The sequence below is a fragment of the Chionomys nivalis genome, chromosome X (assembly GCF_950005125.1).
Source record: "Chionomys nivalis chromosome X, mChiNiv1.1, whole genome shotgun sequence".
NCBI classification, from domain to species: Eukaryota; Metazoa; Chordata; class Mammalia; order Rodentia; family Cricetidae; genus Chionomys; species Chionomys nivalis.
Genome location: NC_080112.1, coordinates 44694140 through 44720825, shown reverse-complemented (window position 1 = coordinate 44720825; position 26686 = coordinate 44694140). Strand labels below are relative to the sequence as shown.

General features: G+C 42.7%; 1 protein-coding gene across 14 annotated transcripts in view; it reads right to left on the bottom strand.

Moving 5' to 3' along the window:
* Positions 1-3916: 3916 nt before the first annotated feature.
* Positions 3917-26686, bottom strand: part of LOC130867386 (F-box-like/WD repeat-containing protein TBL1X) — a 188471-nt gene continuing 165701 nt past the window's right edge. For all 14 annotated transcript variants that reach the window (XM_057759327.1, XM_057759321.1, XM_057759324.1 and 11 more), the window contains 14 exons: positions 23703-23816; positions 21111-21256; positions 18016-18280; positions 16637-16769; positions 16149-16290; positions 15785-15848; positions 15591-15688; positions 14567-14627; positions 13750-13871; positions 11261-11335; positions 10702-10829; positions 8387-8552; positions 5067-5168; positions 3917-4106 (listed from right to left, as the gene is read on the bottom strand). In XM_057759327.1, coding sequence (XP_057615310.1) covers positions 4080-4106; positions 5067-5168; positions 8387-8552; positions 10702-10829; positions 11261-11335; positions 13750-13871; positions 14567-14627; positions 15591-15688; positions 15785-15848; positions 16149-16290; positions 16637-16769; positions 18016-18280; positions 21111-21256; positions 23703-23816 — 1643 coding nt within the window. In that variant the 3' untranslated portion in view covers positions 3917-4079. The remainder of the gene's footprint in view (positions 4107-5066; positions 5169-8386; positions 8553-10701; positions 10830-11260; positions 11336-13749; positions 13872-14566; positions 14628-15590; positions 15689-15784; positions 15849-16148; positions 16291-16636; positions 16770-18015; positions 18281-21110; positions 21257-23702; positions 23817-26686) is intronic.

Below are 26686 nucleotides of genomic sequence, written 5' to 3'. Positions count from 1 at the left end.
CTTGCTCAGTACTCCTGGGGCCTCAGACCATTCTCTCATATCCAGGGGGACCAAGACCACTATTCTTTTAACTAAAAGGGTCTTACATCTTCCCACCATGACCTATGTAGTCAGCACCTATGACAAAAACAACTTCAGATCATTCTGGCCAAAGATATAGCCATTCTGGACTGTTAGGAACATGGGAGTGAGTCCCGGGAGTCCCTAGACAAGATCAACTACTCAGTGTTCCTCGACTGCACAAGGTTTTAGCCCAACAGGACCTGGAAATTTCCTGTTCTACCCTACTTTGCCTGACACTTTCCCACTGGGGCAACCCAAGGGGGTTTCACACCTATTCGTCTGGTCCAAAAAGTGTCCTCGATCTTCACCCTTATTTGAGTGAGCTTCAAATATCTCCCTAACCATGGGGTGGGGCTTTGAGCTTCCCCCTTTCTATGATGGCCTCACATTTGGGAGGTTGAGAGGCCTTGGTAGCTGATTTAGCTATGGTGCTTGTGTCACTTCCTGATCTATGGATAGATAAGCATACCACCTCATAGTCTTTCCACCACGGATGGGGCCCAAGACCACCACAACCTCTCTACCATGATGGACTGTGCCTTCTCCAAGAGTCAAAACAAATCTTTCCTTTCTAAAACTGTTTTGTCGGGTATCCTGCCACAGGAACAAGAAAAGCTATTCACATTGTTCTTTCATTTGTCAGATGCTAGAGATAACAGGCAAGATGAAACGAACAAAAAGAAAACACAGTCACTATGTTCTCTAATATCAAAATAGAGCAATTTATTCAAGACACTGAATATGATCTGTTGATTCTCTCTTGAAACAAATGAGCTACAACACACAAGGTGATTCTTTTTTCTTCTTGAAGAGCGTGAGGGGTGAGTGGGAGTGGGGGAATAGAGGACAGAAGGGGAGGGGAGTTCTGATGGTGCTTAACAGAATGTGGAAGATGCGGAAAGAGGACCATGTCTGGCTGTACGTCTGACACAGACAATAAAAACTGCACAAGCCAGAATTCAAAACTTCAGTGAGCTGCGGAACAAACATTTATGCATTTGACAAGAAACAGAATGGAAAGGTAGAACGAAAGGTTTGAAAAGGGAAAAGCAACAAGGAACAAAGCAGATCCTTACATGTGACAAAGTGCACTTCACTTGGCTCCATGATCTATTTCTTAGTTAGACAGAACAAAAAGTCAAGTCCTATGGTGTTGAGTGGGGTCAGAGAGTTGAACCTTGTAATGTCCATCTGGCCCTTCAGTCCTCTACAGGCAGCATCCTGATGTGCTGGGAATGGTGTGTGGTTACTTCAAACTCAAGGAAAAATACCTGTAAAGGCTGCTATGTCACTACACTGCTTTCAAGGTTGAATTTGGTCACAAGACTTTAACCATTCCTCACAATGTTTTAGGAGTTATAAACAATGTTAGGTAACAAGCATTACACACGGGCCACCCCTTCACCACAAAGATGATGCACGTGCCCTGTGACAGCAGGGCAATTGATGGTGTCCAAATGCTGGCTGCTTCAGAAACAGCTGTAGATTTAACTGTTTTGTGGGGATGGACTTCAGGGGTGTGGGCTGCATTCTTCTGCTTGGTCCCCTTGTGGCCAGCATTAAATTCCTGTCCATGTTTTGCTGCAAGGCCAGGGAAATAAATGGTCTCTAGGTTTCTTCTTGTGTAGATTGAACCTTTTTGTCCTAGTCTCACAGCCATTGACTCCAAAATAGTAATTCTTATGTGGCTCAGATTCATCTGGGTGGGTGTAGCCTGGACACCCAGAGATTGTCTGATGAACTCCTTATGTGCCATTTACCCATCACCATCGTTTAGCAATGTGGAACTGTCAAATGACAGCCATGTCCCTACAATAAGCTGAATTTTAACAGCTGATCTTCTATAGAGATGAACAGAAATTTGGGGAAGAAAGATGGGTTTTAAGTGGACTTCCAAAATTATATTCTAAAGCTAAAGCAGTCTCAGGGCAGGAAACATCATATCCACAGAGACACCTGCTATAATCAAATTCCCCACGGAACTCAGGCTTTCTTTGCTAAGTGTTTAGGTGCCAGAGTCCAAACACACAGCTCAACTCAGTAACACAACACTTGCATACGAGGGCTCACATAATTTACATGTGAAAGCAGAGGTCAATTTACATTCTTGGTCTTACATTTGTTTGTTGTGGAGGAAGCGCCTCACCTTCCTGCTGGTTGATTTTTGGCTCCATATATGGATACTTTCCTCTAAGTAAGAACTTTGCCTCAGCTGTAGACTGGACCCTGTATACTGCCATTTGCAGCCCCACTGACTTGGCCCAGCCCCTTTCTGGTCTACCTATCCCCCTTTACTAATTAAAAAACAAAAAACAAAAAAACAAGTCTGTATCAAGTTATGACAAAACCAAGGTCACCTGATTCAATGATGGCAAACTTTACCAGGCACACAACTCCTTATTTAGTTTTTAAAAAAATTGTTAAAAAAAAAAAAAAAAAAAAAAAAACAGAAACCGAAAAGTCTTCCTTTTCCTCATTTTTTAAAATTTTTGTCCTAATCGTCTGTAAGAGAAATTGTAAAGTGGGCAGAAATGATTTATGACATTCTACCTGGGTCATAATTCATTTTTAGGATTCAAAGTCTCCCTTGATACTCATTGTCTTCACAAGACTGAGTGGCACTGAGGCCCTTGGGTCGGTTTTTGCAAGATTCACCAAGCATGCTCTTGATAAAGTGCCCATCTGTAGCTACACTGCTGTGAGAAAGTAGCTGGCAGGTGCCATGGAGCCACACTGTTGGTCAGGGTGGCTTCTTCACTGTCTTCCTATTGGCTGCTGAAGTAAATGTGCATCGAACAGTTCAGCATTCCGCTTGGTGCCGAACTGGTGGGGCTCTTCCCCACCAGCTGCCTAAACAATTCCCTTGTTCTTCCATAGGACGCTTCCCAATCCACGGTTTTCCTAACTGCCTTTCATGAAGCTGAAGGGAAAGGGGTAATTAGACACCTCAGACTCTGCCAGTGTCTTCTTAGTCTCTTAAATATGAATTTCACAAAACTCTCTATGTCTGATGGCCATTTTAGGATTTTAAAGTCATTTTAACATAAAAATATTTTTTTCAAAAAATACTCCAGGTTCTTTCTCTTATAAGTCTTTTTTTTTTCTGTAAAAAGTCCCCCTCCCTGCCTTCTTACATAAAGCACTTACTATGCTCTGAAAGTGCCTTTGGGACCTAATGTGAAGCAACTATGAGAAAGGGACAGAGAGTAAGCGATGGGAAGGGGTAGGATGAGAGGGAAGGAGAGTGCTGTCCATCAAAGATCCGTTGTGTGCATGTGGCCATATCTATGCAGGATTTCATTAAAAGTGAGACCACACCAGAGCAAGGACATCAGAGGAAGGAGTGGGGAACAACAAGGGAGGACAGAAAGAATAAGCCAAAAACAGTATCCATCTGAGGTGGGAGGCCCCCAGACCACAGAATTTTAGCAGATAGAAAAACCACCAAAGAAGGTTCTAGAAAATACAGCGTTGGGATTACAAAGTCACACGTTTCATTGGTACAAACTGGTCTTTTGGAGAGCAACTGTAGTATCCAAATTGATAGGAGGGAAATACCATAAGGGACAGGTTTTTCCTCCCTTTTGGTTTATCACAGCATTTTTCTTTTTTGTTTTTGTATTTTTTTTGTTTTTCTTTTTTTTTAAACCTTTTATTTTTTGGCACAGCTTTATGTTCTTCCTTCCCTGTTCAGTCATTAGAGCCTGTTCTGGATGGAAACCAAACCACGCATCATGTAGCTGATGGCTTCATCCTTCCCCAGCTGAACATTTTAGGTGGAAACCATATTCCTGTGATACAACCATGTGTATGACTTTGTATTTGTTTGTTTTAAACTTCTGGATGTAGATTAGGGGTGGGGTGGGGTGGGGGAGAATCCTGTGGCCAGGGACAGGTGATTTCCAAGTAGACTCGAACAAGTCAAGTTCACACAGTTTAGAGCCCATCATAGGAAGGATGCTGCAATCCCACACATTCACTGCTGGTCCATTAGAATGGTTTTCTACATTTTGTGTTTACTTTCGGAGATCTAAAACACAGACCTGGAAGGAAAGATAAAGTGTCTGTTACTTTGAGAGATAATATCAGGTGCCTTCAATCAAATGCTGGCAAGGTACAGTTTAGCTACCAAATTCATGCTTTTAAAGTTTTTATAATGGAAGACTCAAAAAGAGAGAGAAACCCTAGAAACAGGCTAGTTTCTGACCATCAGAATAACCAAACTCTAGCAAAGAGCAGGGAAAGGAAAAATCAAGTCATGGACCATTCCAGAACTCACAGTGTCTAAGGTAATCAGCAGAGGTCACAAATAGGATACCTACATGGTGGAGCAGATAACAACAGATTTCAGGCCACACTAATAACTTGGTTAATCAGTCAGAATTGCACCTCACCTTAGAGTTATTGCAACCTCAAGTTCAGAGGCAAATTAAAAATTACACATGCTAATGGACCACAATAAGATCCACAGAAACCAGGAGGCCTATCTGATGAAAGCTATGGCTTGTCATGATGATGTTTGGCCAGAGCATACACATGGCAATGGAATAGGAACAAGTTTCTCAGCCTATACACTAATGATATTTGTGGCCAGATATTTCTTGGCCAAAGTGGGGCATCTAGAGCATTGTAAGAGACTTACCAGCATCCTTTGACTCCGCCAGTAAATAGCACCCTGCACCAAAGTAGTGACAACCTAGTATGACTCCAGATATTCCTTAATATCCTAGGGTACACACATGTATGTAGAGTCACTGCAGCTAAAAATAATCAAGTTCACTGACATTCTGGGGCAAAGGCAAGGCCATTTTCAACCCAAAGATAAGCCTCCTTCCCATAGACATGCCTGCATGTGCACATAGTATGTGGTAACCAAGCACCTGTTAGGTGATAAGGCACAGCAGGACAGAGAAGCCTCAAGGCCTTTGAAAGGATCTAGTGCTGGATCAGGGGATCAGCTGCCCTGTACCCCTAACTCCCAGTAGACCAGAGGTGCCACTTACAGAGCCATCCGAAGCACTGGCACCCACTTTGTCTCCTCGAGCATTCCAGCACACCTCAAATATGCCGCCTGTGCCTCGGTAGCTGTGGACGAGACCTCCACTCTGAAAAGCAAAGCATTTGTCATGATAACTCAGAAGAGGTCCCCAAAATAACAGTAGTAAAAGGGGGCACTCTTCCTCCATAAACTTCTATCTGATCAAGAAGCTTTCAAGAACACAAAAGTTACGGGATTTCCATAAACACCAATCTACTGTTACCCACAGAACTGCCACCACATTTCAGCTAGTCATGACTATGCCCAGCAATGTCTCATGGCACTTGGGAGCACAAGAAATGATGCATACCTACCAGAGGGGGAGCTTTAACTCATGACCTCCTCTTGACCTTTTCCCACCATTCAGGGCTGGATTTGAAAACTGGGGCATCAGGGTGATAGGCATGAGTTCTACCACTAAACCACATTCCCTGATTTCCCCAGTGGCTTTGCTAAGTCGTTATTTAGCTTCTTTGGCTACCCGAGCACCCTCTTATTAAGCCATCCTTTCTTGTCTCCTTCCTAAAGCTTGGGTCAGTCCTCTGGGATGAGGTCTTTCTACCTACTCCAGTCCCTACCTAGTTTCTGTTCTGATTATCTGTCTCCTCCTCAGAGCACTTGCGTGAGCACACCCCCAGCCTACCAACAATTAGACAATTAGATGCATTAGCATACCATGAACTTAAAACCCCCATCAGTTTGAATATGTAGTTTGGAAGGATGAATACATACATTTGTGCTGCGGTATTTGTAGTGGTTGGCTTGACGTATGTCATGAGATATGGGAGTCAAGGTTTCTCTAGACTTGACTAAGCCAGTTCAGCTTATCTTTATAAAGCATGTATGAGAGAGCTAATCTTGGCTGTCAACTTGACTATGTCTGGAATCAACTAAAATCCAAGCATCAGGGACATGCCTGTGAAACAATTTCCTGATTGGATCATTTGAAGTGGAAAGACCCACCCTAAATCCGGGTCACACTTTCTGGAGGCAGCCCATATACGTCTTCATGACGTAAGCTTTGCTGTTGGCTTCCTTGCCCTCACCAGCAAGTTTATCTATCCTGTTGCTAAGTCATTATTTGGCTGGTAATAGAGCCTATGTCTTCAAAATTCTAATGTAGACTGAAGACTAGCTGAAACATCCAGCCTAGTGGCCCGATCAACTACCAGATTGATTCTTGGCCTTTCCTTTTGGATCAGACAGCTATTCTTGGACTAGCCAGACCATGGCCTAACAAATCCCTCTTTGGTACAGCTTCATTCTATCAGCTGTATTCCTTCAGTGAACTAAGACTTATACAGTCACTAACCCCAGCAGTCAACAACTATTCATTAGTTCTTATCCACAACAATAACGTATCGATGCCACACACATATTTACTCGTTATAATTAATATATATGTATATATTTACCATTATCAAGCTACAGCAAGTAGTAGCAAAACATAATAAAAAATGCATTTAAATTAATATTAGTTTCAGTTTACACAGAAAAATAAAGGGTAGTAAACATTGTGGCTGTGGACAACAGAAAGCCAACAGTATTATATATGTTTATAATAAGAGAATTAATGTGGGTTCTAAGATGTCTCAAAATAATTAACTCCCTGGCTCCCTTCAATATGAACCTAATACCCTTGGTCCATTTCACCATTACCTCCCATCCCAGCCCCTCAAAATCCTACAATATAATAAGCCAGCATGCAATCCTAGCTACTCCAGAGGCTGGAGGAGGATTCAGTTTAAAACCAACCTGGGCTGTACAGTGGGTGAGTTTTAGGACCCTGGATTCAATCCCTAGTATTAAATAAGAAAAAAAAAACCAAAAAAACAGGAAAGCAAAGCAAAAGAGGGAGGGGAGGGGAGGAGAGGAAAGGGAGGAGAGGGAGAAGAGGCAGGAGAGAGAATAAGAAAAACCAAAAAGTCTAACAATTATTCCTATAATATTCATGTCATATTGTACCAGGGGTTGTGAGTCACCTAGTAAATGTATATGTGCATCAGCTCTACACACATACCATACCACACCGTCTTATACAAGTGAACTGGGCTGCACAAATTCTGGTATCCCTGGGGGGGGGGGGTAGCTATCCCTCAAAGATATAAGGAGCACCTGCATTTTCATCTTGCTGGCACTTTCAAAGTGAGCTATCACTAGCAAAATCTGTTTTCTCTGTATGAGGATGTTATTCCTGCACACGTTTCTACCTTTTGTTCTGTTTTGCTTCTTGATAATACAGCCCATGCAGGTGACAGGCATCTATGGGCATACCTGAAAACATGCTGCTAACTTTTGGGGTATGTCCCTGAAATGTCTGTGGAATGCTAGAACATGGCTTATTTACTGCTTCCCCTGCCACAAAGGGGCATGAACTTAAGAATTCATATCCTTCTAAATGTCAACCAACCAAAAAGGAATGAAAAGGTGGGGCATTGAATTCTCCTCAAGTCTAACAAATTGGCTCTTTCTTCTCAGTAACTTACCCTAATTACTTTTCAATTGGGATGACCAAGGATTTAGACATGGCACAGGGAAGAACGATTGCCTGCCACCTCCATGTTGGATTCCCAGCACCAAAAAGAAAACCAAAAACTGCCCAGTGTAATACTTCCACCCATTCTACCCCACTAGTTTTCATCCACTTCTGCTCAATAATCAGAATTCTCTCATCTCTGTCAGGCCAGAGATATCCAGTGGCTATACTGATTCCAACTCCTTCCTTTTTCAGTCCCTGCTGAAATGACAATCTAGTATTCAAAGATCCTGTATTAAACAAGTAAAACTTTCAAATGTTAAAATTCCAAACCTCATATTCCTTTATCTCTGAGTTGTTCCACAGTGGACAGGAGATAAAGTTGGTTGTCCTGCAGTGTCTCCCTGGGAAGGTTTAATAAAGGCCACCTACAGGGGCTTCCCACAAACAGCAGCATTTCTAAGGTGACGAAACTAGGTCATGCTTTTTCTCTAACACGAAGTAAGTCCCTGCCAGGATAAGACAGCTGAAGACAGCGGTTACTCCAAGAGAGTATGCCCCTGAGGTGACAAGCTAAATGTTCCGGCTGGAAGTCAGATGGAAAGAGTCCAAATGACTCCAGGCTTATAGGTAGGGAAAACCCTACATCATTGGGGAACACAAAGAAGACTACACAGAATCTGTGATCTCCATGGGAAGGCTCGCTCTACTCACTCCTGAAAAACTCATTCCCCCAGTCCTCTTGCCAGCCCAGGAACTGAAAATATGCCTTTCAGGAAGGATTCGGCCACAGGAAGTCAAGACATTACCTGAGTATTCCAGATATGGACACACTTGTCAAAGGATCCACTGGCCAAATATTTCCCATCAGGGCTGAACGCCACACTGTAGACGGGCTCCTGATGCTTGGTCAGTGTGTGGATGCAAACACCTCGCTCCACATCCCACAGTCGAACCGTAGAATCAAATGAAGCACTAGGAAGAAGGCAGGGAACACAACCACAGAAACGGGTTGGCTTTCAAGATCTTTATGATGTATCTCATGTGAACTGCCTATTAGCAATATTTGAAACATACTTGAATTTGCTTCAAGAGAACATTCTAGTGAGCCTTTTCTCTCCAGAGAAAAGTGAAGCTGCCACCAAACAGAACCCAGGACATTGTACAAGCCAGATAGGTACTTTCCCACTTAGCCACTGTGTTCATTTCTTCCTCTAGTTCCCTCACCTCTGAACACAAAATGTTTTTGTGTACTACTCAACTAACCTTTCTAAAACACCATCATTGTTTATAATATACCTGCTTGAACAACTACAAATCCAGCCAGATACGACTAGAAAAAAATTTAAAAGATGAGTAAAGATGCACTTCCACATAAGAAAATCTAAACTCACATGTGCATATACAACCACAATGGCAAGGGCTACAGAGTTTAATTATTTTCAGATTTATAAAACACTACATATCACATAGCTGTTACCACCTGGCTTTCTGTATCTCCAATGGTCTCACAAGGTTCAGTGTGTCCTTTTGTTCTTTTAACAGGATAATATATTTGTTCCTGTTATGTATTATGTGATAGAAAGAAGCATCTCCCTAGTCATTAAAAATGACTGCTACAAGTAGTACTACATTACTGATATGCAAGTGGGTTTTTGGATAATTATTGAAAAAGGAGAATTAAGACCTCGGGGATCTTCTAGTTCAGTCACTCAGTGTTTGGAATATTTGTGTGTGTGGCTTAAGTTTCTTTTGGGCTGAGTTTTTGGTGATGATGTGTATTCCAATCAAGTGATCTACCACTGAGGTATAGTCAAGTGTCACTATCTATTCTTGGAGACAGTCTTTGGTTGAACACTTACCACAAAGCTGTTCTCACTGCCAGGAAAGACTGCTCACTCGACTACTACCTTATAGAAGAACTACCTGTTGTCACTTCCTCCTCAAGCCTCTGGAACAACACAGACAAAGCTTCCCATTGCTCCTTAGAAACAAAACTTTCCTTTGGGGGTCTGGTCTTGTCCAGACTAAGTACTTAAATTCAAACCCCTAAGATCCATTATCATGGTTTCCAGATCATTCTAAAAGTCCTGGATTCTGGCTCATAATGGCCTTAGTTCATCTGTCTAAATGCTCTCACTACCAAGAGGAGGGATGGGGTGTACTCCATGGTACACTACTTACCCAGCATGCACAAGGCAAGAGCTTCCATCCCTGCACCAAAAGCCCAAGAATGGATTGTTATGTTTCCTGGACTCTAACATGCATCAGGATACAACAGTTCTGCTGTCTAAAGTCCAAAGTGACTTGGTTTGGATGAGGTACCTCTGGCCCCTTGTTTCTGGGCCTTGGCTATTCAACAGTTCCAATATTAAGAGATCTGGGTCACCTTTGGCTAAAGCAGGGAATCACTTATATCTAGTCAAAATCCCAGTACCACAGCCCTGAATGGAGCTTCAAAAGAACAAACTTGAGCTCCAAGCTAAACTCTTATTTTCCTTTCTTTGCCTTAAAAACTTTCACTCTAGTAAGCCAGCCCTCCATACCTGCACATTCATAATTTTATAATTATGGATAAAAAACCATTGAGGGGGAAGGGAAAAATGCATTATTGTGAAGGCCTATAACTCTAGTGTCTCAGAGGAAGTGGTACATAGTAAGTTCCAGGTACTCAGGGCTACATAATGAGACTCCATCTCAAACAAACCAAGCCAAACCCATAAAAACTGTATTGGACATGTGCAGACCTGGTCACTGTTACCTAAACTACACAGTCTACTCCTACAGCATTTTCTATTTTATGGGTAATACAGGCCATTTAGAGATATTTAAAGTACAGGGAATGCATTTAGAGGCTATAGGCAAAGGGAAGTAAGCATCTATGGATTTTGGTACCCATAAAGGGGGGGGGGTCCCAGAACCACTCCATGGATACTGAGGGAGGTTATACTTCCATGTCCTTGGCCCCCTTCACAGTGAATTCCCATGTTGTTCAGTGCGGAAGTGATTCAACCCTGCTATTTCTAAGTGTGAGTGAGTCTTCCCAGCAGAGTTACTCACTAAGCAACAGAGAGTGAAGATGTGCTCAGGAAGCAGACAGAGCTGTGAAGTTGCCCTGCTTTACCTTGCTAACATGATGTTAGAGTTCGGGTTGCTGGTGGCTGGTCCTGTGGGACTCCACTTGATGGTATATATCTCTTTGCTGTGAGCTTGGAGGTCATGGACACATATATCCTGCTTCATACTCCAGATCTGGAAGAGGCATTGGTAATAGCATGAGCTAGTACTGTGTCCCTAATTGAGAATGTCTCAGTACCATTCATTCTAGTGCACCTAAGGTATCACTTAGGCAACAGGTCTGGGAGATATTCACAAGCCAGCAAGCTAGTCAGCCAGGCACATTAGCAGGTGGCTGTAAGGATGTGCCAAAACACACAGTTAAGCTAAATCTACAAGGATGCTGGTGGACAGGCCATAGGAAGGATAGGTCTCTCACTAGGAACCATGCCCCAGATGTCAAAAACTCCACGGAAGAACAAGACATCCAGTTTAGAAACCAGGAAAATCCAGGACAAAAGACAATGTCAAAGTAATGGTCCAGGTGATGAGGGTGTAAAGGGCTGTGTGCCATACAAAGGTCTGCATAGGATTAACCACCTCATCCCTTTAGGAACCAACATTACCTTTAATGTCATGTCATCAGAGCAGGAGGCTAGCAACATTCCAGAAGGATCCCATTTGATAGCATTGACCTCATTCTGCAAGAGAGCACAGCATTTTACAAAGAAGTCAGAGCCTTTATGTAGAAAGGCTGGCATCCACCAGGGGCAGCAGCATGCTGCCAGCGCTGCAGTGCAGAGGGACTTTCAGGAGTTCACAGAATATCAAAGACCATAACACAAGATCACACCCACATGATTATTCTTCCCTCAGTTTGCTTTTCATTCATGAAAAAATACTGATATATATTACAAAAGAAGAGCCATATTCATAGTCATATTTCTTTAGGGGAAACTTCCTTATTAAGAAAGCCAATGAAGAATTTGCATACAACAAGCACAGCTAACTAAATCAATTATTTATTGCTTCTTGAGACAGGGTCTCATGATGCAGTACAGGCTAGCCAGGAGCTCCTTATGTATCCCATGATGGTCTGGAACTATTTTGTCATCCTTCTGAGTATTAATTAGAACTACAGGTATATACCAGCAAGCAGAGCTAAAGCTAGTTTGTTTGATTCATTCATTCATTACTTGTTTTTTTGAGAGAGGGCTTCTCTGTGTAGCCCTGGCTGTACTGAAACTCACTCTGTAGACCAGGCTAGCCTTGAACTCAAGAGATCCGCCTACCTCTGTCTCCTGAGTACTGGGATTAAAGGTGTGCAGCACTACCACCACTGGGTTAAAACTGTTTTGTTTTTAAAAGTGAACTTTGATCATCACTTTCTGTGCTTTTAATATAACAGCTCCTCTTCATCATTCTGTTGAAAGAGCTGTAATTTGTTGGATGGAAGGTAAAGGTAGACAAAGGTGTCGGTGCCATCCAAATGCACAGATACACACAAGCAATTCCTATGTACAGGGAAACTACACCCAGTCAAGAAAAGGCACTGAGAAATAAAATCCATTGTCTTGTGGATTTGTGTTATGTAGCCATTTTTTCTCTGAGGTTAAAAACTTCCACTTCGAAGAGAAACTTCTTAAGACAGGATGTTTTCAGGGAGTTGTAAGTAAGATGAAATACTACAGGGAAGCTCATTAAGACAGGAAATGAGCAACTCAAAAAAACCTCCAGGAAATCCCTGAAACTAACCAGATCCACCAGCCCATCAACTCCAATCACAAGAGTGTATACATGCAGAAAAAACTGCTGAGTCACTCTCAGACAAACATAGGTCCCTGGAAGCAGCAGAGGTCAACTGAACTGCCTAGAAGAAACAAAGACAGGCTACTTGACTGATCAAGCCACACAGAAAGGGAGGGTATATGGTTGTTACACTGAGTTCCAGGTTTTCTGCTTTCAACAGGTTATCACCCATACTGAAGTGAGCTTTGATGGTGCAGCTGTCTTTGAGACATTTCTACTTCTGTAAGTAACCCCACTAAAACCCACTGGTTCATCAAGCTGGATTTTGGGACCATACAACAAAGAAACTGTCAGGTTTTCTTTGTTTCTGAGTACCAGAAACCCCAAGACTAGAGGAGAAAGGCTTCTGGTACAGAAGAAAGAAGGGGATGTGGTTATATAAAGGGCCACCTGCAGCTCCACCATACAGACAGGGACAGCATACAGAGCAAGGGGCAGAGGGAAAGATAGTGGAATTTATTGTCTAGGAGGTCTCTTTAGAGGGGTCCTGGGAACACTACTGCCATTAACTGCATCCTCTACCGAGCCAGCTGTCTTCTCCTAACAAAGAGCTTCAAACACCAGACTGTTTTCTAAATAATTTCATACTTCAAAATGTTGTGGTTGATCCCCTTTGTAAGGACACCAAGTTTTGAAGGGTGTGAAATTGGAAGAGCTAGGGAGAGTCAGAGCAGCGTAGAAGGTTAATGTGACAATGTGTATGTCTCCAACTAACTGTAGCTGTAGAGAAAACTCACAGGCAGATCTCTACATGACCTGTCTGTCTCTAGCTGATCCATCTGCAATTCCCCATGGGAACTCCCCATGCTTCCTTCCTGGGAGTAGAGCTTTCTTTCTTGCTGTCCTTTTGCATCTCAAGTCAAACTTCTAGAACCTGCACACAGTCTTGGGAAGTAACAGTTTCAGTACCCAAATAGGTGGAGCACTAGAAGTGCATCAGTGAGAATCATTTATGGAACCAGGCAGAAGGGTATGAGAGAAGTAAATTCTAAGCAGGGAAACAGAAATCAGACATAAAATGGGTACCCCTATTAAAAGCTATGAAACAGACTGGAGTCAGAAGAGAAACAGCTTTAGGATAAAACAGAGGTTAGTAGAACGCCACTCTGAGGTATTCCCAGGACCACTGACACTTCAGCTGGGTTAATTCCATCACTCAGGGCAGGCACTGCGGCTCTAAGCAGCAAAGCATGGTAGATCAAGTGGTCTCCCCTGTGCAGTTAACTTTTAATGCACTCACTGAAAAGATGGTTCCTACATCACACTTTTACAACTTCCAACTCTGGGAATCAGAACTGCTACTTACTGTATGTCCTTGGAAGGTTTTGACTGGGCGGTCACAGCTAAGCCTGCACACATGAATGCACATGTCTGTGCTGCATGAGGCAAAGGTAGTGTTGTTTTGCCAGTCCACATCCAAGGCAGGTGCTACAGGGCAAGAGACAAGAGAGGACATTCACCTTATTAACTGAATACAGAGTTTGGCAATGCAGACAAAAGCATCACCCAGGGGTCTTGTCTAGTGACCAGGAATGCCAGTTCCAGTGTGAATTTGCTCTACTGAAAGAAACCTTGAAAACCATCTTTCATAGACCTTAAAGACACTCTCCTTCCAATTTACAAGCATTAAGATGCCTCTGCAGAGAGACCACACCTTTTTATGAAAGAGAAAAACAAAACAAAAAACAAAAAGCACAGGGATAGGCCCAGTTACATGTAAAAGGGAGGTAGCAGTTATTTTTTGGCCAGAACACCAATTTTGTTATTGCCAATACTTTGTTTCACATACTATGCAAGCTCAAATTAAAAAGGAGGAGGAGGAGGAGGAGGAGGAGGAGGAGGAGGAGGAGGAGGAGGAGGAGGAGAAGAGGAGGAGGAGGAGGAGGAGGAGGAGGAGGAGGAGGAGGAGGAGGAGGAGGAGGAGGAAGAGGAAGAGGAAGAGGAAGAGGAAGAGGAAGAGGAAGAGGAAGAGGAAGAGGAAGAGGAAGAAGAAGAAGAAGAAGAAGAAGAAGAAGAAGAAGAAGAAGAAGAAGAAGAAGAAGAAGAAGAAGAAGAAGAAGAAGAAGAAGAAGAAGAAAACAACTCTTGGGATTGCCTCTGTAGAGCCCCAACAACAAACCTACCTGAATGAAAAGGAAACTGTTGTTTGGCTTCTCCTGTGTGAGCATCCCAAATTATTGTTGTCTGTGCTCCGCAAACAGAGGGAAAAGTCAGTTACTATTCTTCTCAAAGAATTATATAGAATGTCTTGTAACAGAAAACACAACCAGCCCCCTTTCCTTCTAAGAAATTAATTTAACAACATATTTTATTTTATCCCTGTGTATAGCCAAACTGATATCATTTATACATGCAAGAATGTAAAATATTTATACAACACTTGTCATTTCTGTATTTCTGACCTAAGTCTATGATGTACACTGTGCGTTTCACACTCAATAATGTGAATGTCACATTAATGAAAGTAACTAGTACACAGTAGCCTTCACCAATATGCGGGAAATCTACCAAAACTGATGGGAATTTCCCCTCAGCTTTCAAACCTAGAAAACCATTAAGTACCAGTTCAGAAGGCACACCCGCATATCCTTTGGACATTGTTCCAAAGGAGTGCCACAAGAATGAACATCTCCAACAATCCCCCATCACTCTATAAACTGGGGGAATAGGGGAACCTCCATAAATTCAAAGTATGGACTGAGAAATCAAACTCTAAGTCAGCCTCATGAGTTTCTATTAAGCATGATCCTGTATTGGGTCTCAGAGAATTCTGCCATCTGTAATGGGAAGCAGTGGTTTATCAGGTGAGGAAAGGTTTAGCCAAGGGAAGGAAAAAGAGTCTGTAATTACGAACTGTTTAGTGGATGAAAGTCAACACAGAAACTGCTTCCTGGATTAATAAACTCCATTTTACTGCCGCCTAGATTAATACAACATTTGGAGATTTTTTTTCTTCTTTTTATCACTGGGCTGAGAGCACATTCTGAATGAAGGTCTACAGAAGTAAATGTATTATGAGGTGATGTTTTGTTCAAAGTCAGCAGTAAGATCAATCCAGAGAAATCTGAACCTAACTGAGTTAACAGGCTAAAAATAAATCCAGATCCATAGCTAAAAAGGGTGCATTAAAAGTTGATATTCACTCACCTTATCTACACCAGCACTCAAAATATAATTCCCCTTTTTGTTCCACTTCAAGGCAAAGATGGGGCCTTTATGCTGACCTAAGGTGCTGGCTAGGTTACCTGAGATGGGAAAACACAGACATGACGACTTCACAGTCACCAACTGTTCACTCATAAAGTCCATCTTACTTAACACAAGAGGGATGAGGAACTTACCATCTTCTGTCCATATTCTTGCAAAACCATCATAGGAACCTGTCGCCAACAGTGTCCCATCACTCTGGGGGATAGAAAAAAGACAAAGCACATTAGTATCTGGGTACTTTCCTGGGCCTCCTTTCCACATGGAGCTGTGTGAAAAAGTCAGCCCTCTCACAGGCAACACATGCTCACGATGATGGGAAGAATTTCCCATCCCCAGACTGCTATCTGCCCAGTAGGACCTGATCATGAGCCTCTGATACCAGCAACCCAGGTTGGGAGCTGAGACAGAACTGTCTGCTTCTTTCTGTTTGCATATGCTTCATCAGGAGGGTAGCTGTATAATCATCTAAATACATGAACTGCAGAAGCTGCTTACGTTCCAGTCCAGTGAGGTGACATCCTTATTACTGGGAACGTCATGTCCACCTTCGCGTATACAGTGCCTTAGCACGAGCTGTGTGGAGCCCCCGTTGCTGTTCTCATTAAGGTTCCATATCCTTGCAGTGGAGTCTCCAGATCTGCAAAACCAACATGAAGTATTAAGTTCTGGTTCAAATGGGACTAATGAGTGCAAGGTCTCACATCATTAGCATGTGCTCTGTCTTCTCCATCCCTCTTGCTTAATTTCCATCCTCATCCCCCTCTTCTGCTTACTGACTTGAGATATGTCTGCCTTGCTCCCTACCCCACAGAGAAACAGCTGAACCACTGGCTTCACCACAGTAGAAGGTGCACAAAACAGCCTATTCCTCAGTCTGTACACTTTAGGAAGATACAACAAACGTGTGCTTTCCTCAAGGAACTGTGCCAGAAAGCCCTCTCACATCCTCCAGACCAAGGTGCATTCCTGTTCCAAATTCTTACCCAGAAGCAAGTAGGTCACTAACAGGATTCCAGGCACAAATGAACACCTCAGACTCATGGCCTCGAAGGACCGTCGCTTTGCTTGATGGAATTTCAACCTCCCCATCTATTTCCATTGGTTTTGAATGATTATCTGTCAAGCAAACATGAAAACATACATGGCTCACCAATCCACTAAAAAATTGCATTCTTAGACACTACTGTTTTAAAATTACTTTGTTTTTATGTACCAAAACCACAATACATCTAATGATTGTAAAAGTGGACTTTTCTATAGTTTGGTCTACAGTCTGTGTTTCTGTTTAGAGAGTGATATGCTGTGTATTTTTTCCCAAAGTGTTTGTGTGCTGGAAACTTGGTGTCCACATGTAGATACAACAGCAGGTGGTGTCTAGTGGAAAGTCACTAGTAGCCATTTCTAGGATGCTCTAACTTCTTTGTCTCCCATGATGCTCTTCTACCTTGTGTTTCTGCCTCCACGTTCACCATGGTCAAGGCCATGTGTAGGCATTGCCTGTGAGCTGACCCGAGTCTTTTCTCCTTCTAAACCAGTTGCCTCAGATATGTCATTACAGGAACACAAAGCGAACTCGCACTGCTACTCTCAAGAGAATCATGCAAGAAGGCCAATGATTTGGCTCCACCAGACAGAGTACTAGTCCTGGAGGACTCATGGGCCTGAGTGCACTGCTCCAAACCCTTGTTGAAGAAAGAGAACCATTCCTGAATGTTGTCCCTCTGAACATAGCCCGCCACTGTAGCAGCAGAAAGGAGAAGCTACCTTGCAGTAGTAACACAAAAGCAGACCGTGAATCTTGTGGTCTGCACCCCAGGTGCACCAAGCCCAAAGAACAGTGTGCAAATCAGAAACCTCAGTAGGTGGCAGCAGGGGTATGCCTTCAGGAAGCACCATGAACAGCCACCAGAGCTGTGGGTGCACACAGAACATACCTTCTCTGTTGTGAGTTGCCAGTATGCATTAAGACATGTGTTCACCCCTGCTCTGTTCAGGTGCAGGGCTGATGTAGACGTCACCCTACCTGTTCTGACAGCACAATTTATCCCTTAGCATGGGACACCAGCGGGAAGCTGGGATTGAAGGTTACTACAAATGACACACTTTTATGTTGGGTGACTTATAGAAGCTCCCCTTGTAATGTGGATAATCACAGAGGAGCAATACTTTCTAAAACCAAGGGATATGAATGAAGTTGTAGAAGATGGAGATCTCGTGGACCGATCAGAAGCAAAGATGAGAAAGCAATTTAACAGACTGGCAGTGGGCAGCACTTTAAAGTTTCCTTTAGCTATATACAGATTCACGAGGAAAAACAAAAACACAGCCGTGTCTCTTGAAGGTCAGATAACTCTCCACTTACTTATTGCATGGGCTCCATTCTCTTCCCCATTCACGGTGGCTTCTCCATTCTTTGGTGGGTTCTGCTGGGCAGCAGCTGCTGGTGTTGTGGCTGCTGTGGTTGTGGCTGTGGCTGCGGCAGCCGCCGCCGCTGCAGCCGCTGCACTGGCTTGCTGCTGAGCGAGCTTCTCCCGAAAGGCTTGCTGTCTTGTCTGTACCACATCAGGCATCACAGCATCAATCAACGATAGGGACTCAATGGGACGCCCATCAAATACCGTGCCATCCTAGGAAAGCAAGACAAGGGTTACCCATCAGCTACAATGGACCATAGAATTTGGCATGAACTAGGAATAGGTGCAAAGAATTTTTGTGGTGGGACAGGGTTCGAGGGCAAAGAGGAACAGGGAAGTGGATGAGGAGGACTGTTCATGGACAGTTAGCAGTGAAGATCATCCTTAGTGGAGATTTGATAGATGTCAAGCCAAATTTTGGCATTAAGGACATCTGAACAGTATTCCTTTTATCCTATGATTAAAACCTACTACCATCAATGACTATTTAACCAGTAGGGTAGGACTGCCTCCTTGAAGGATATGTCTCAATGTGGGCGAGCCATTTTCAGTCATTGCAACAGTGGGAGCATGGGTTTATCTTGCCACCTAGTGGGCAGAGCATGACATGCTGCTTACCATCCTCAGGTGCACTGTAAATCCTTCCTCTGAGCACTACTGCCACAGAACCCTGACTGGATGCTCCCACAGAGTGAGCATCTCTACAATGGCCACCATTAACAATGAAGGAGCAATGAGCCCAATATGAAGACAACTAACTGTACTACTCACAATAGGCTTCCTAGTCCATCTGATTTAATAAGCACTGGATGTGCTCGACAATGACTCTCTGGTCTCTGCATAGAGATGAAACAACACCACGATACACCAGACAACAGATTCACTTGATCCCAATGCATACGTTTTACTGTACTTTGTGTAGTTCCTACCATTACACAAACATTTCCACACATCCTTAAAAACACAGAAGTTCCTCCGTCAGGAAACACTCCAGGTATTTGAATCAGGAATCTCCACATAACTCCAGGCTGTCTGCTGGATGAGAAACCATGTTCCCATATGCTCTGAACTTCAATTATCTCAGAGACGGAGAGGCACAAGTTTCGGTTGAATACCATCTAAACAACACATCGCCCCTGGTGGGTTTTTTGGTTTGTTTTTGTTTTTAAATTATAATACAATGTGAAAAATAAGGAAAATAATGCAACATGGTTCAATATCACCCATCAGTCTCTTAGCCCTGGATTCTGGCCATTAAGTGGCCCAGGCTGATCAGTCTTGATCCTTCCATATTACTTTCCTCTTTCATGGAGAGCCTCAGCAAACAAGTGACTGGGGAGATGTCTCAGTCGGTGAGAGCACTAACTGCTCTTCTAGATGACCTGGGTTCAGGTCCCAGCACCCACATGGTAGCTCACAAGTATCTGTAATGTCCATTTCAGGCAACCCCATGCCCCTTCTGGCTGTTGCAGACACCAGAAACCCATTGTGGTATACAGACATGGATATAGGCAAAACATACATACACATAAAACACAAATTAACTGATGAATTTAAAAAAGAGGTCACTGTCAATACTGCCACATTTAAAACATATTCTTGGGGTTCTTTTTTTTTAATGCCTGGAAATGTGACTAAGATTATCTACCCACAGATAAACAAAAACCTCTTGGAAGATGAGACAAATAGAAATCAGACATTACTTTTGTGTTCTGAAGGACAATTTTTAAAGTTAAAAGAGAATACAGAAAGAAAGCCTGGGCAAGATATTTCTAAGGGTGGACTAAGGGTGGAGAGAAGGAGATAGGTGGTATGTGTTGGAGCAGGTCAATCAAAGTATGTATGAAAAAGTAATAAGGAAACTTGCTCTTTTGTAAGTTAAAACAAAGTATGAGCTGAGGTATCCTATGTGCATAGCTAAAGCTACTCCAAGAAGCCAAAGTATTTTTAAAAAGCTGCCAAAGGTATGCTAACTCTTTATAGGTTGCTGGTTTGGTAGGCCCTAAATACCAAAATAATACAGGCTATTTATTGCTACTGCTGTCCATTTCCCACTAGAACTGGTGTTTAAGACTAGTTGCTGGTCTTTAAGAAGCAAGATACAAATCAAGCGGGAACTGAGATGGACAGGGTGTCTTTCATAGGGCTAGAAGGTACTATGAAAACTTCAGAGAAAGAATTGCTACTCAGCTATGAACCCCACATGCTTTATACCACCAACCTGCCAGGCAAGATGTGTCCACTGTTACAACAGTGGCCCGACTGTTATAAGGGTAGTTAACTGCTTTCTGATTGGATTTGAGACCTGCTTCACAAGTCAGAATTTGTATCTGGTACTATAAACCTGGCCAAAAGTCTGTGGCTGGAGAAGGTACTGTTATGCTTTTGCTAAATGGACATGATGTGCTTATCAAACTCTAAATATTTATGTTTAAGATCATAGATTAGTGCTGCTCTTAGCTTTGCAGTGGGTAATACTCACTATAGAAACTTGTACTGGTAAAAGTGCTGAAAATAAATGATCACTGAATGTGCAGCTCTAAATCAGACATCTATAACACTTACTCCAAGGCTCAGTCAGGGAACATCAAAGAAGGATGGTGACAGCGAGAAAATGTAAGAACAGGAGAAATGGGTAGAGTGTTAAGAAAAATTGCTGGTCAAATTTCCCTTTGGTTATGTCCCCTGTCAGTTTCACACAAAATACAGACTCTTCATGAGTATTCAGTGAGCTCTCTTTGGCCAGTGTGCCCTGGAAAATTAGAAAGAGAGCCTGCCTGCCCATGCATATGCTGGGACAAAGTAGATAGAAAAGAATGAACTGTTTTCATCAGTCAACACCTTGTGATTCTGCAAACCTACACAAGGGGGCACCCAAATCTTGCCGATGGTGCAGTGGCCTGTGTGTAGCCTCCACTTTTACCCAGGTACCTTAGAATGCATGCCAGACCCATATAATAGAACCACACATTCTCCAGAGATCTGCTGGGGGGTGGGGGTGGGGGGTCCTGGAACTCTACCACATTCTCAGGAATGAACATACCTCATTGATACTGATCTCCGCCTCCACATACTGCAGTCCCTTCTGAAGAATGGAGATGAGGGCAGCCGGCGGCACTAGTGTCCCATTGATGTTGGACTGGCTAATGTGGCTTTCAATCCCAAACGTGAAGGCGGAGTGGGAAAAACCTGCAGTAAGAGGGAAGCAGAGGTAGGTGAGAGTAAAGTAGGGAGAGGGGTGTGGGCTGGAGATGTGAACATGGAACTGTGTGCACTAAGGGGCTGCAGAATGGAAGCTTGGTTTCTAAATGAGGGTTGAGCAGGCAGGGGGAATAGGAAACGCAGGAGAAAGGAAGAATGGTGCTGATGTGTGAGTAAAACTAGCCTTTGATGGCAAAGCTTGGCTATTACATGGGTGTTGGGGAAAGGAACACAGATCCACACCCTTGCAAAGCAAGCACTTTACCTACTGGACCATCTCTTCAGCCCTTAAATGTACTCTGACTTGTATTTTCAACTTAAGATAGGTTTAAGGGAAATTAACTATATAACTATATAACTGAGAAGGGTACTATAGTTTAGCTGTGATGTGTCCCCAAAGGTCCATATGCTAAAGGTTAGAGTGACAACCAGTGGCACAATTGAGTGGTGATGGGGCCTTTAAGAAGTGGAAGAAATCAGGTCATCGGGTGTGACATTTAAAGGGGGCACTAGTGACTCCCCTATCCTTCCCATTTTTTTCTCTTTGCTTCCTGGTCATCATGAGGTAAGCTACTTTGCCATGCCATATACTCCCATCATGATGTTCTCCCACAAAACTGTCCTAAAAGCCGGGCGGTGGTGGCGCACGCCTTTAATCCCAGCACTTGGGAGGCAGAGGCAGGCGGATCTCTGTGAGTTCGAGGCCAGCCTGGTCTACAAGAGCTAGTTCCAGGACAGGAACCAAAAGCTACAGAGAAACCCTGTTTCAAAACAAAAACAAAAACAAACAAAAAAAAAAACAAAAAAAAACTGTCCTAAAAGCACCCAAACCAAAGCAAAAATGGACTAAGGCTTCTGAAGACAGAGAAACCACTTCCCCTTTAATTTGCTTTGCTTGAGGTATAAAAGAAATCTAACTACACATGTAACTCTGGAAGGTGGAAACACAATATATCTCAAGAGTGTGACCATTTGAAAATAGGTTCATTATGAGTATAATTTATTAAAAACAAGTGTGCTGAGACCCTAGAGTAGTGGTTCTCAACCTTGCTAATGCTGTGACCCTTTAATACAGTTCCTCACTGGGCGGTGTTGGCGTATTTCTTTAATCCCAGGATTTAGAGGTAGAGGCAGGCAGATCTCTTTGAGTTCAAGGCCAGCCTGGTCTACAAGAGCTAGTTCCAGGACAGCTAAGACTGTTACACGGAAAAACCAAAATCAATAAATAAAACAAATAGAAATATAGTTCCTAATGCTGTGGTGATCCCCCAATCATAAAATTATTCTATTGGTATTTCATAACTGTAATTTTGCCACTGTTATGAATCATAATGTAAATATCTGTGTTTTCTGATAGTCTTAGGTAGGTGAAAAAGGGCTATTTGGAGTCATGACCCACAGCCTGAGAACCAGTGATCTGAACCAGTATGTCTTTTTCTTTGCAACAGGAAATGTGGATACATTGAGACATCAGGACCAAGGTAATGCAGCTTTAAACCAGGGGATGCTAAAGATTGCCAACAGGCCATCAAAGTAAGGAGAGACATGGAACTGACTCCCCACACAGCCCTCAGAAGGAGTCACTTGCCAACAACTTCACCAGAGACTTCTATTCTCTATTAGGGAAGTGAACATTAGGGGTTACCTATTGGCCCCCAGTGGCTTGTTGCTTAAGCTGCAGGCTAGATATCAGAATGGGTTTTCATTAGTATTGTTTTATAGGTCTTAAATATCTTAAAGTTGTTAGAATTAAAAAATATTTTACTTGAGAACTACTATCTCTCATTACAGAAATCACATTGACCATGACAAAATAGAATTTTGTCCCACATGAGGCTCTCTGAGCACATCTGCTGCTACTACCCACATGGCCTATTTTGTCAATAGGAGACCTATGTGTCTCGTCTTTTTGTTTTGTTTTGTGAGACTGAGTTTCTTTGTGCATAAGCCCTAACTGTCCTGCAACACAATATGTAGACCAGGTTGGCCTCAAACTTACAGAGATCCACCTGCTCTCCCTCCAGAGTGCTGCAATTAAAGGCATGCACCACTACCACTTGGCCTAGTCTTCTAACTATATACCATGAAGCAACATTTTGACCATGTCTCTCACTCATTATGTTGACCGGGTTGGCCTTGAACTCAGAGATCCATCTGTCTTTGTTTCCCAAGTGCGAGGATTAAAGGCACATTTGTCATCAGGCCTGGCTCAACTGCTCTTGATAGTAACTTCAATTTGATTTACCTCATGAGAAGAAAGATCATTCTCCCACAATTCCAATCCAGTAATGAAGTGCCCCCCAAACCACTCTTTCATCTCTAATACTCTTACAAAGGGGGTCCTTAGTTGTTTTTGATGATCCTATAGCCTGTTTTGCACTGGTGGTTAACCATTCTGCCCAATGAACTTCCTTTAGAAAAAACAAGCTGTTACCTGATTCCTGGAGGTAGCGATATACCAGAAAGTTCACCTCGTCGCTGGTAATGCTCATCTTAGCCTCACCTTGCGGCGATGAGGTCTTCGTCTCTATCAAGTGGGAGCCACCCTCTGTTAGAGAAACACCAGAAATACTGTTTTGAATATACTGTGTGTATTTATCTTCTGAATATATGTATGTGTGTGTTTGTGTGTTGGGGAGTGCTACAGATAGGTCCAGGGCCTTGAGTATGTTAGGCAAATGCTCTACTACTGAACTACACCCCTATGATTTTTAAATAATGTTCATACTTTTGTACACATGATGGAAATTAATGACTGATTCACATTATATTTTGTAATTGTATGATTATATAAAAATTTCATTGTAGCTCAGGGCCTATTCTACCTATGGCCCTGGTTGATCTCCACCAAAACACGTGCACACAGAATAACTACATACAAATATGTTAGACACAGATAACAATACTAAACTGCATTTGCATTTACTATCATATATTACAACATCACATACATATTATAGGTTGACCAATTACCATCACATTATAGAATATAAATGTATTCATATGTGCATATATCTGACAGTTGATTTTAATTGTCAACTTGGCACAATCTAGAGTGGCTTGGGAGGAGAGTCTCAATAATAGACTATCTAGATCAGGCTAGCTTATGGCTGTCTGTGAAGGAGTCTCTTTATTGTGTTAATTCATAAGGGAAATCCCAGCTCACTGTGAGTGGGACCCAGGTGGGGCTGGGTCCTGAGTATAAGAATAAAGAAAAAGCAACCTGAGCACATGCTCACATTCAAATTCTCTTTGCTCTTCCTGTGGACTAGTTGGACTGTATCACAAAATTGTAAGCCAAATAAACCCTTTCTCTCTTAAGCTGGTAGGTATCTTATCATAGAAACAAAAAATGCAATTAGGAGTGTGTGTGTATTACGTATGTGTGTTAAAATGGTTTTCCCCAAAGAGAAAAGCTGGTATAAATTTTATGTCCGGGTAGACAAAGATATAAACCATACTAAGGAAGCCAGATTCAGGGTCAAGAGAGCACACAATCAGCTGACTTTGTATTCAGTGAAACTGCAGGGCATTATAATTAAGAATGTGCTTAGTAATGGAACCCTGTACATATGGAATCCTGACCAGACATGGGCAGATGTGGCTGGGTCAGGCACTAAGCACTTGCCCAAACAGAACACACCTGAGCAGACAGAGTAGTGATGACAAATCTTCCTGGGGAGAATGATGATGTGGTCCTGGGGCAATAATGCATCACAGTGTCTTCCCCTGAGGTATTTTAAAGGGGTCAGTACCATACACCTAAAGGTTACTCTACCTACAGGGCATGAGCAGCTCCAAGGAAGGTGAATAGGTGTGTGGGACTGAGTAGCTTACACATGGCACCTTGACATCATTTCTGTGTCAGGGTTCCAGGTGAAGAGGTGCAGTGCAGGGACCATGAGGGACAGAGAGAATCCTATGAAAATAGACTCTGCTGCATCAGTCTATTAAGAATGATGAATTAATAAGAAAATGCATTGTATGCATGTATGAAATTGTCAAAAAACTAATGAAAATATATCTTTAAAAATGCTTATCTTTCCTTAGGTGATAGTAATGTATTTGTGCAAGCACTGCCACAAAAATTTGACCTGAGATTTCTACTTGATGCCTTAGGGGGAAGAAATAAAGACTCAGTAAATACCTATAAATTCAGTATAACCTCACAAAAATGTAACAAGAAAATTAGACAGTTCAATAATGTGTACAGGAAAACACTAGGGCCTGAGCAGCCCAGCAGACCCTTGGTGAGGCTGAGTATTATCATAATGATAACAGTCTAAGCTGCAATTACAGGGTCTCAGGGTTTCTCTACCTCTCACAAAGCTGCAAACCTCTGATTTTTCTATCAACAATTTGTTACGACAAGGTAGTGGAAGTGCAGAGGTCACACGGAGTTATTAGAATGACAGGAAGAAAACAATTTGGAAAATGGGTTTTTACCAAAACAAGTAAACTATAGTTTTCAGTATTTTTCTCCAGGCTAGCTATACATTTGTGGAAGGTAATAAAAACAGGTAATATGGTGCTGGAGAGTTAGTTCAGTGGTTAAGAGTACACACTGCTTGTGCTAGCACCCATGCCAGGCGGCTCACAACTTCCTGTAACTCCAACTCCAGGGAATCCCAATCTCATTTCCCCTTTGTATTTTTAAAGAGTATTTTTATTTTAGGTGTATGAGTGTTTCTGCCTGCATACAGGTATGTGTACCAGGTGTATGCAGTATCCAAAGAGGCCAGATGAAATGTCATAGCCTCTGGAACTACAATTATATACTTGTGAGCAGCCATGTGGATGCTGGGAACAGAATCTGGGTCCTCTGCAAGAGCAACAAGTGCTCTTAACTGCTGGCCTTTCTCTCCAGACCCCATATCCTCTTTTTTTTTTTTTCAATTAAAAATATGCATAGGGTATATTGCATGTCAGTGTCTGCAGAGGACAGAAGGAGACATCTGATGCCGAGAGACTCAAGTTATAGGCTGCTGAGCCCCATGTCCTCTTTTTATACCACAGAGTTCATACAATTAATGCTGCCCATCTACGCATGGGTACGGGGCCATCAACTGGAGCGTGAACAAACCATCCTTAAATAGAACTGATTATTCCTCATCTAGTAGCACTGTCAATAGTTCCTCAGCTGGGGGGGGAGGGGGAGCTTGTGAGTCTCTCTCCTACCCATGCTGGAATGGTGACTGGCTTGATCTTGCACAGGCAACAACTATTGTGAATTTGTGAGTTCAATGGTTGTGTCAAGAAGATACTATTTTGCAGTAGTCCCCCAACCACTGGCACTTACAGTCTTTGCACTTCTTCTTCGGCAACATTCTCTGAGTCTTGGGAATAGGGGCTATATGACAGATATTTCATTATGTTAGCCAGTATTCTTATCTGACAGCTCTGAAAATGTTGCTAAAA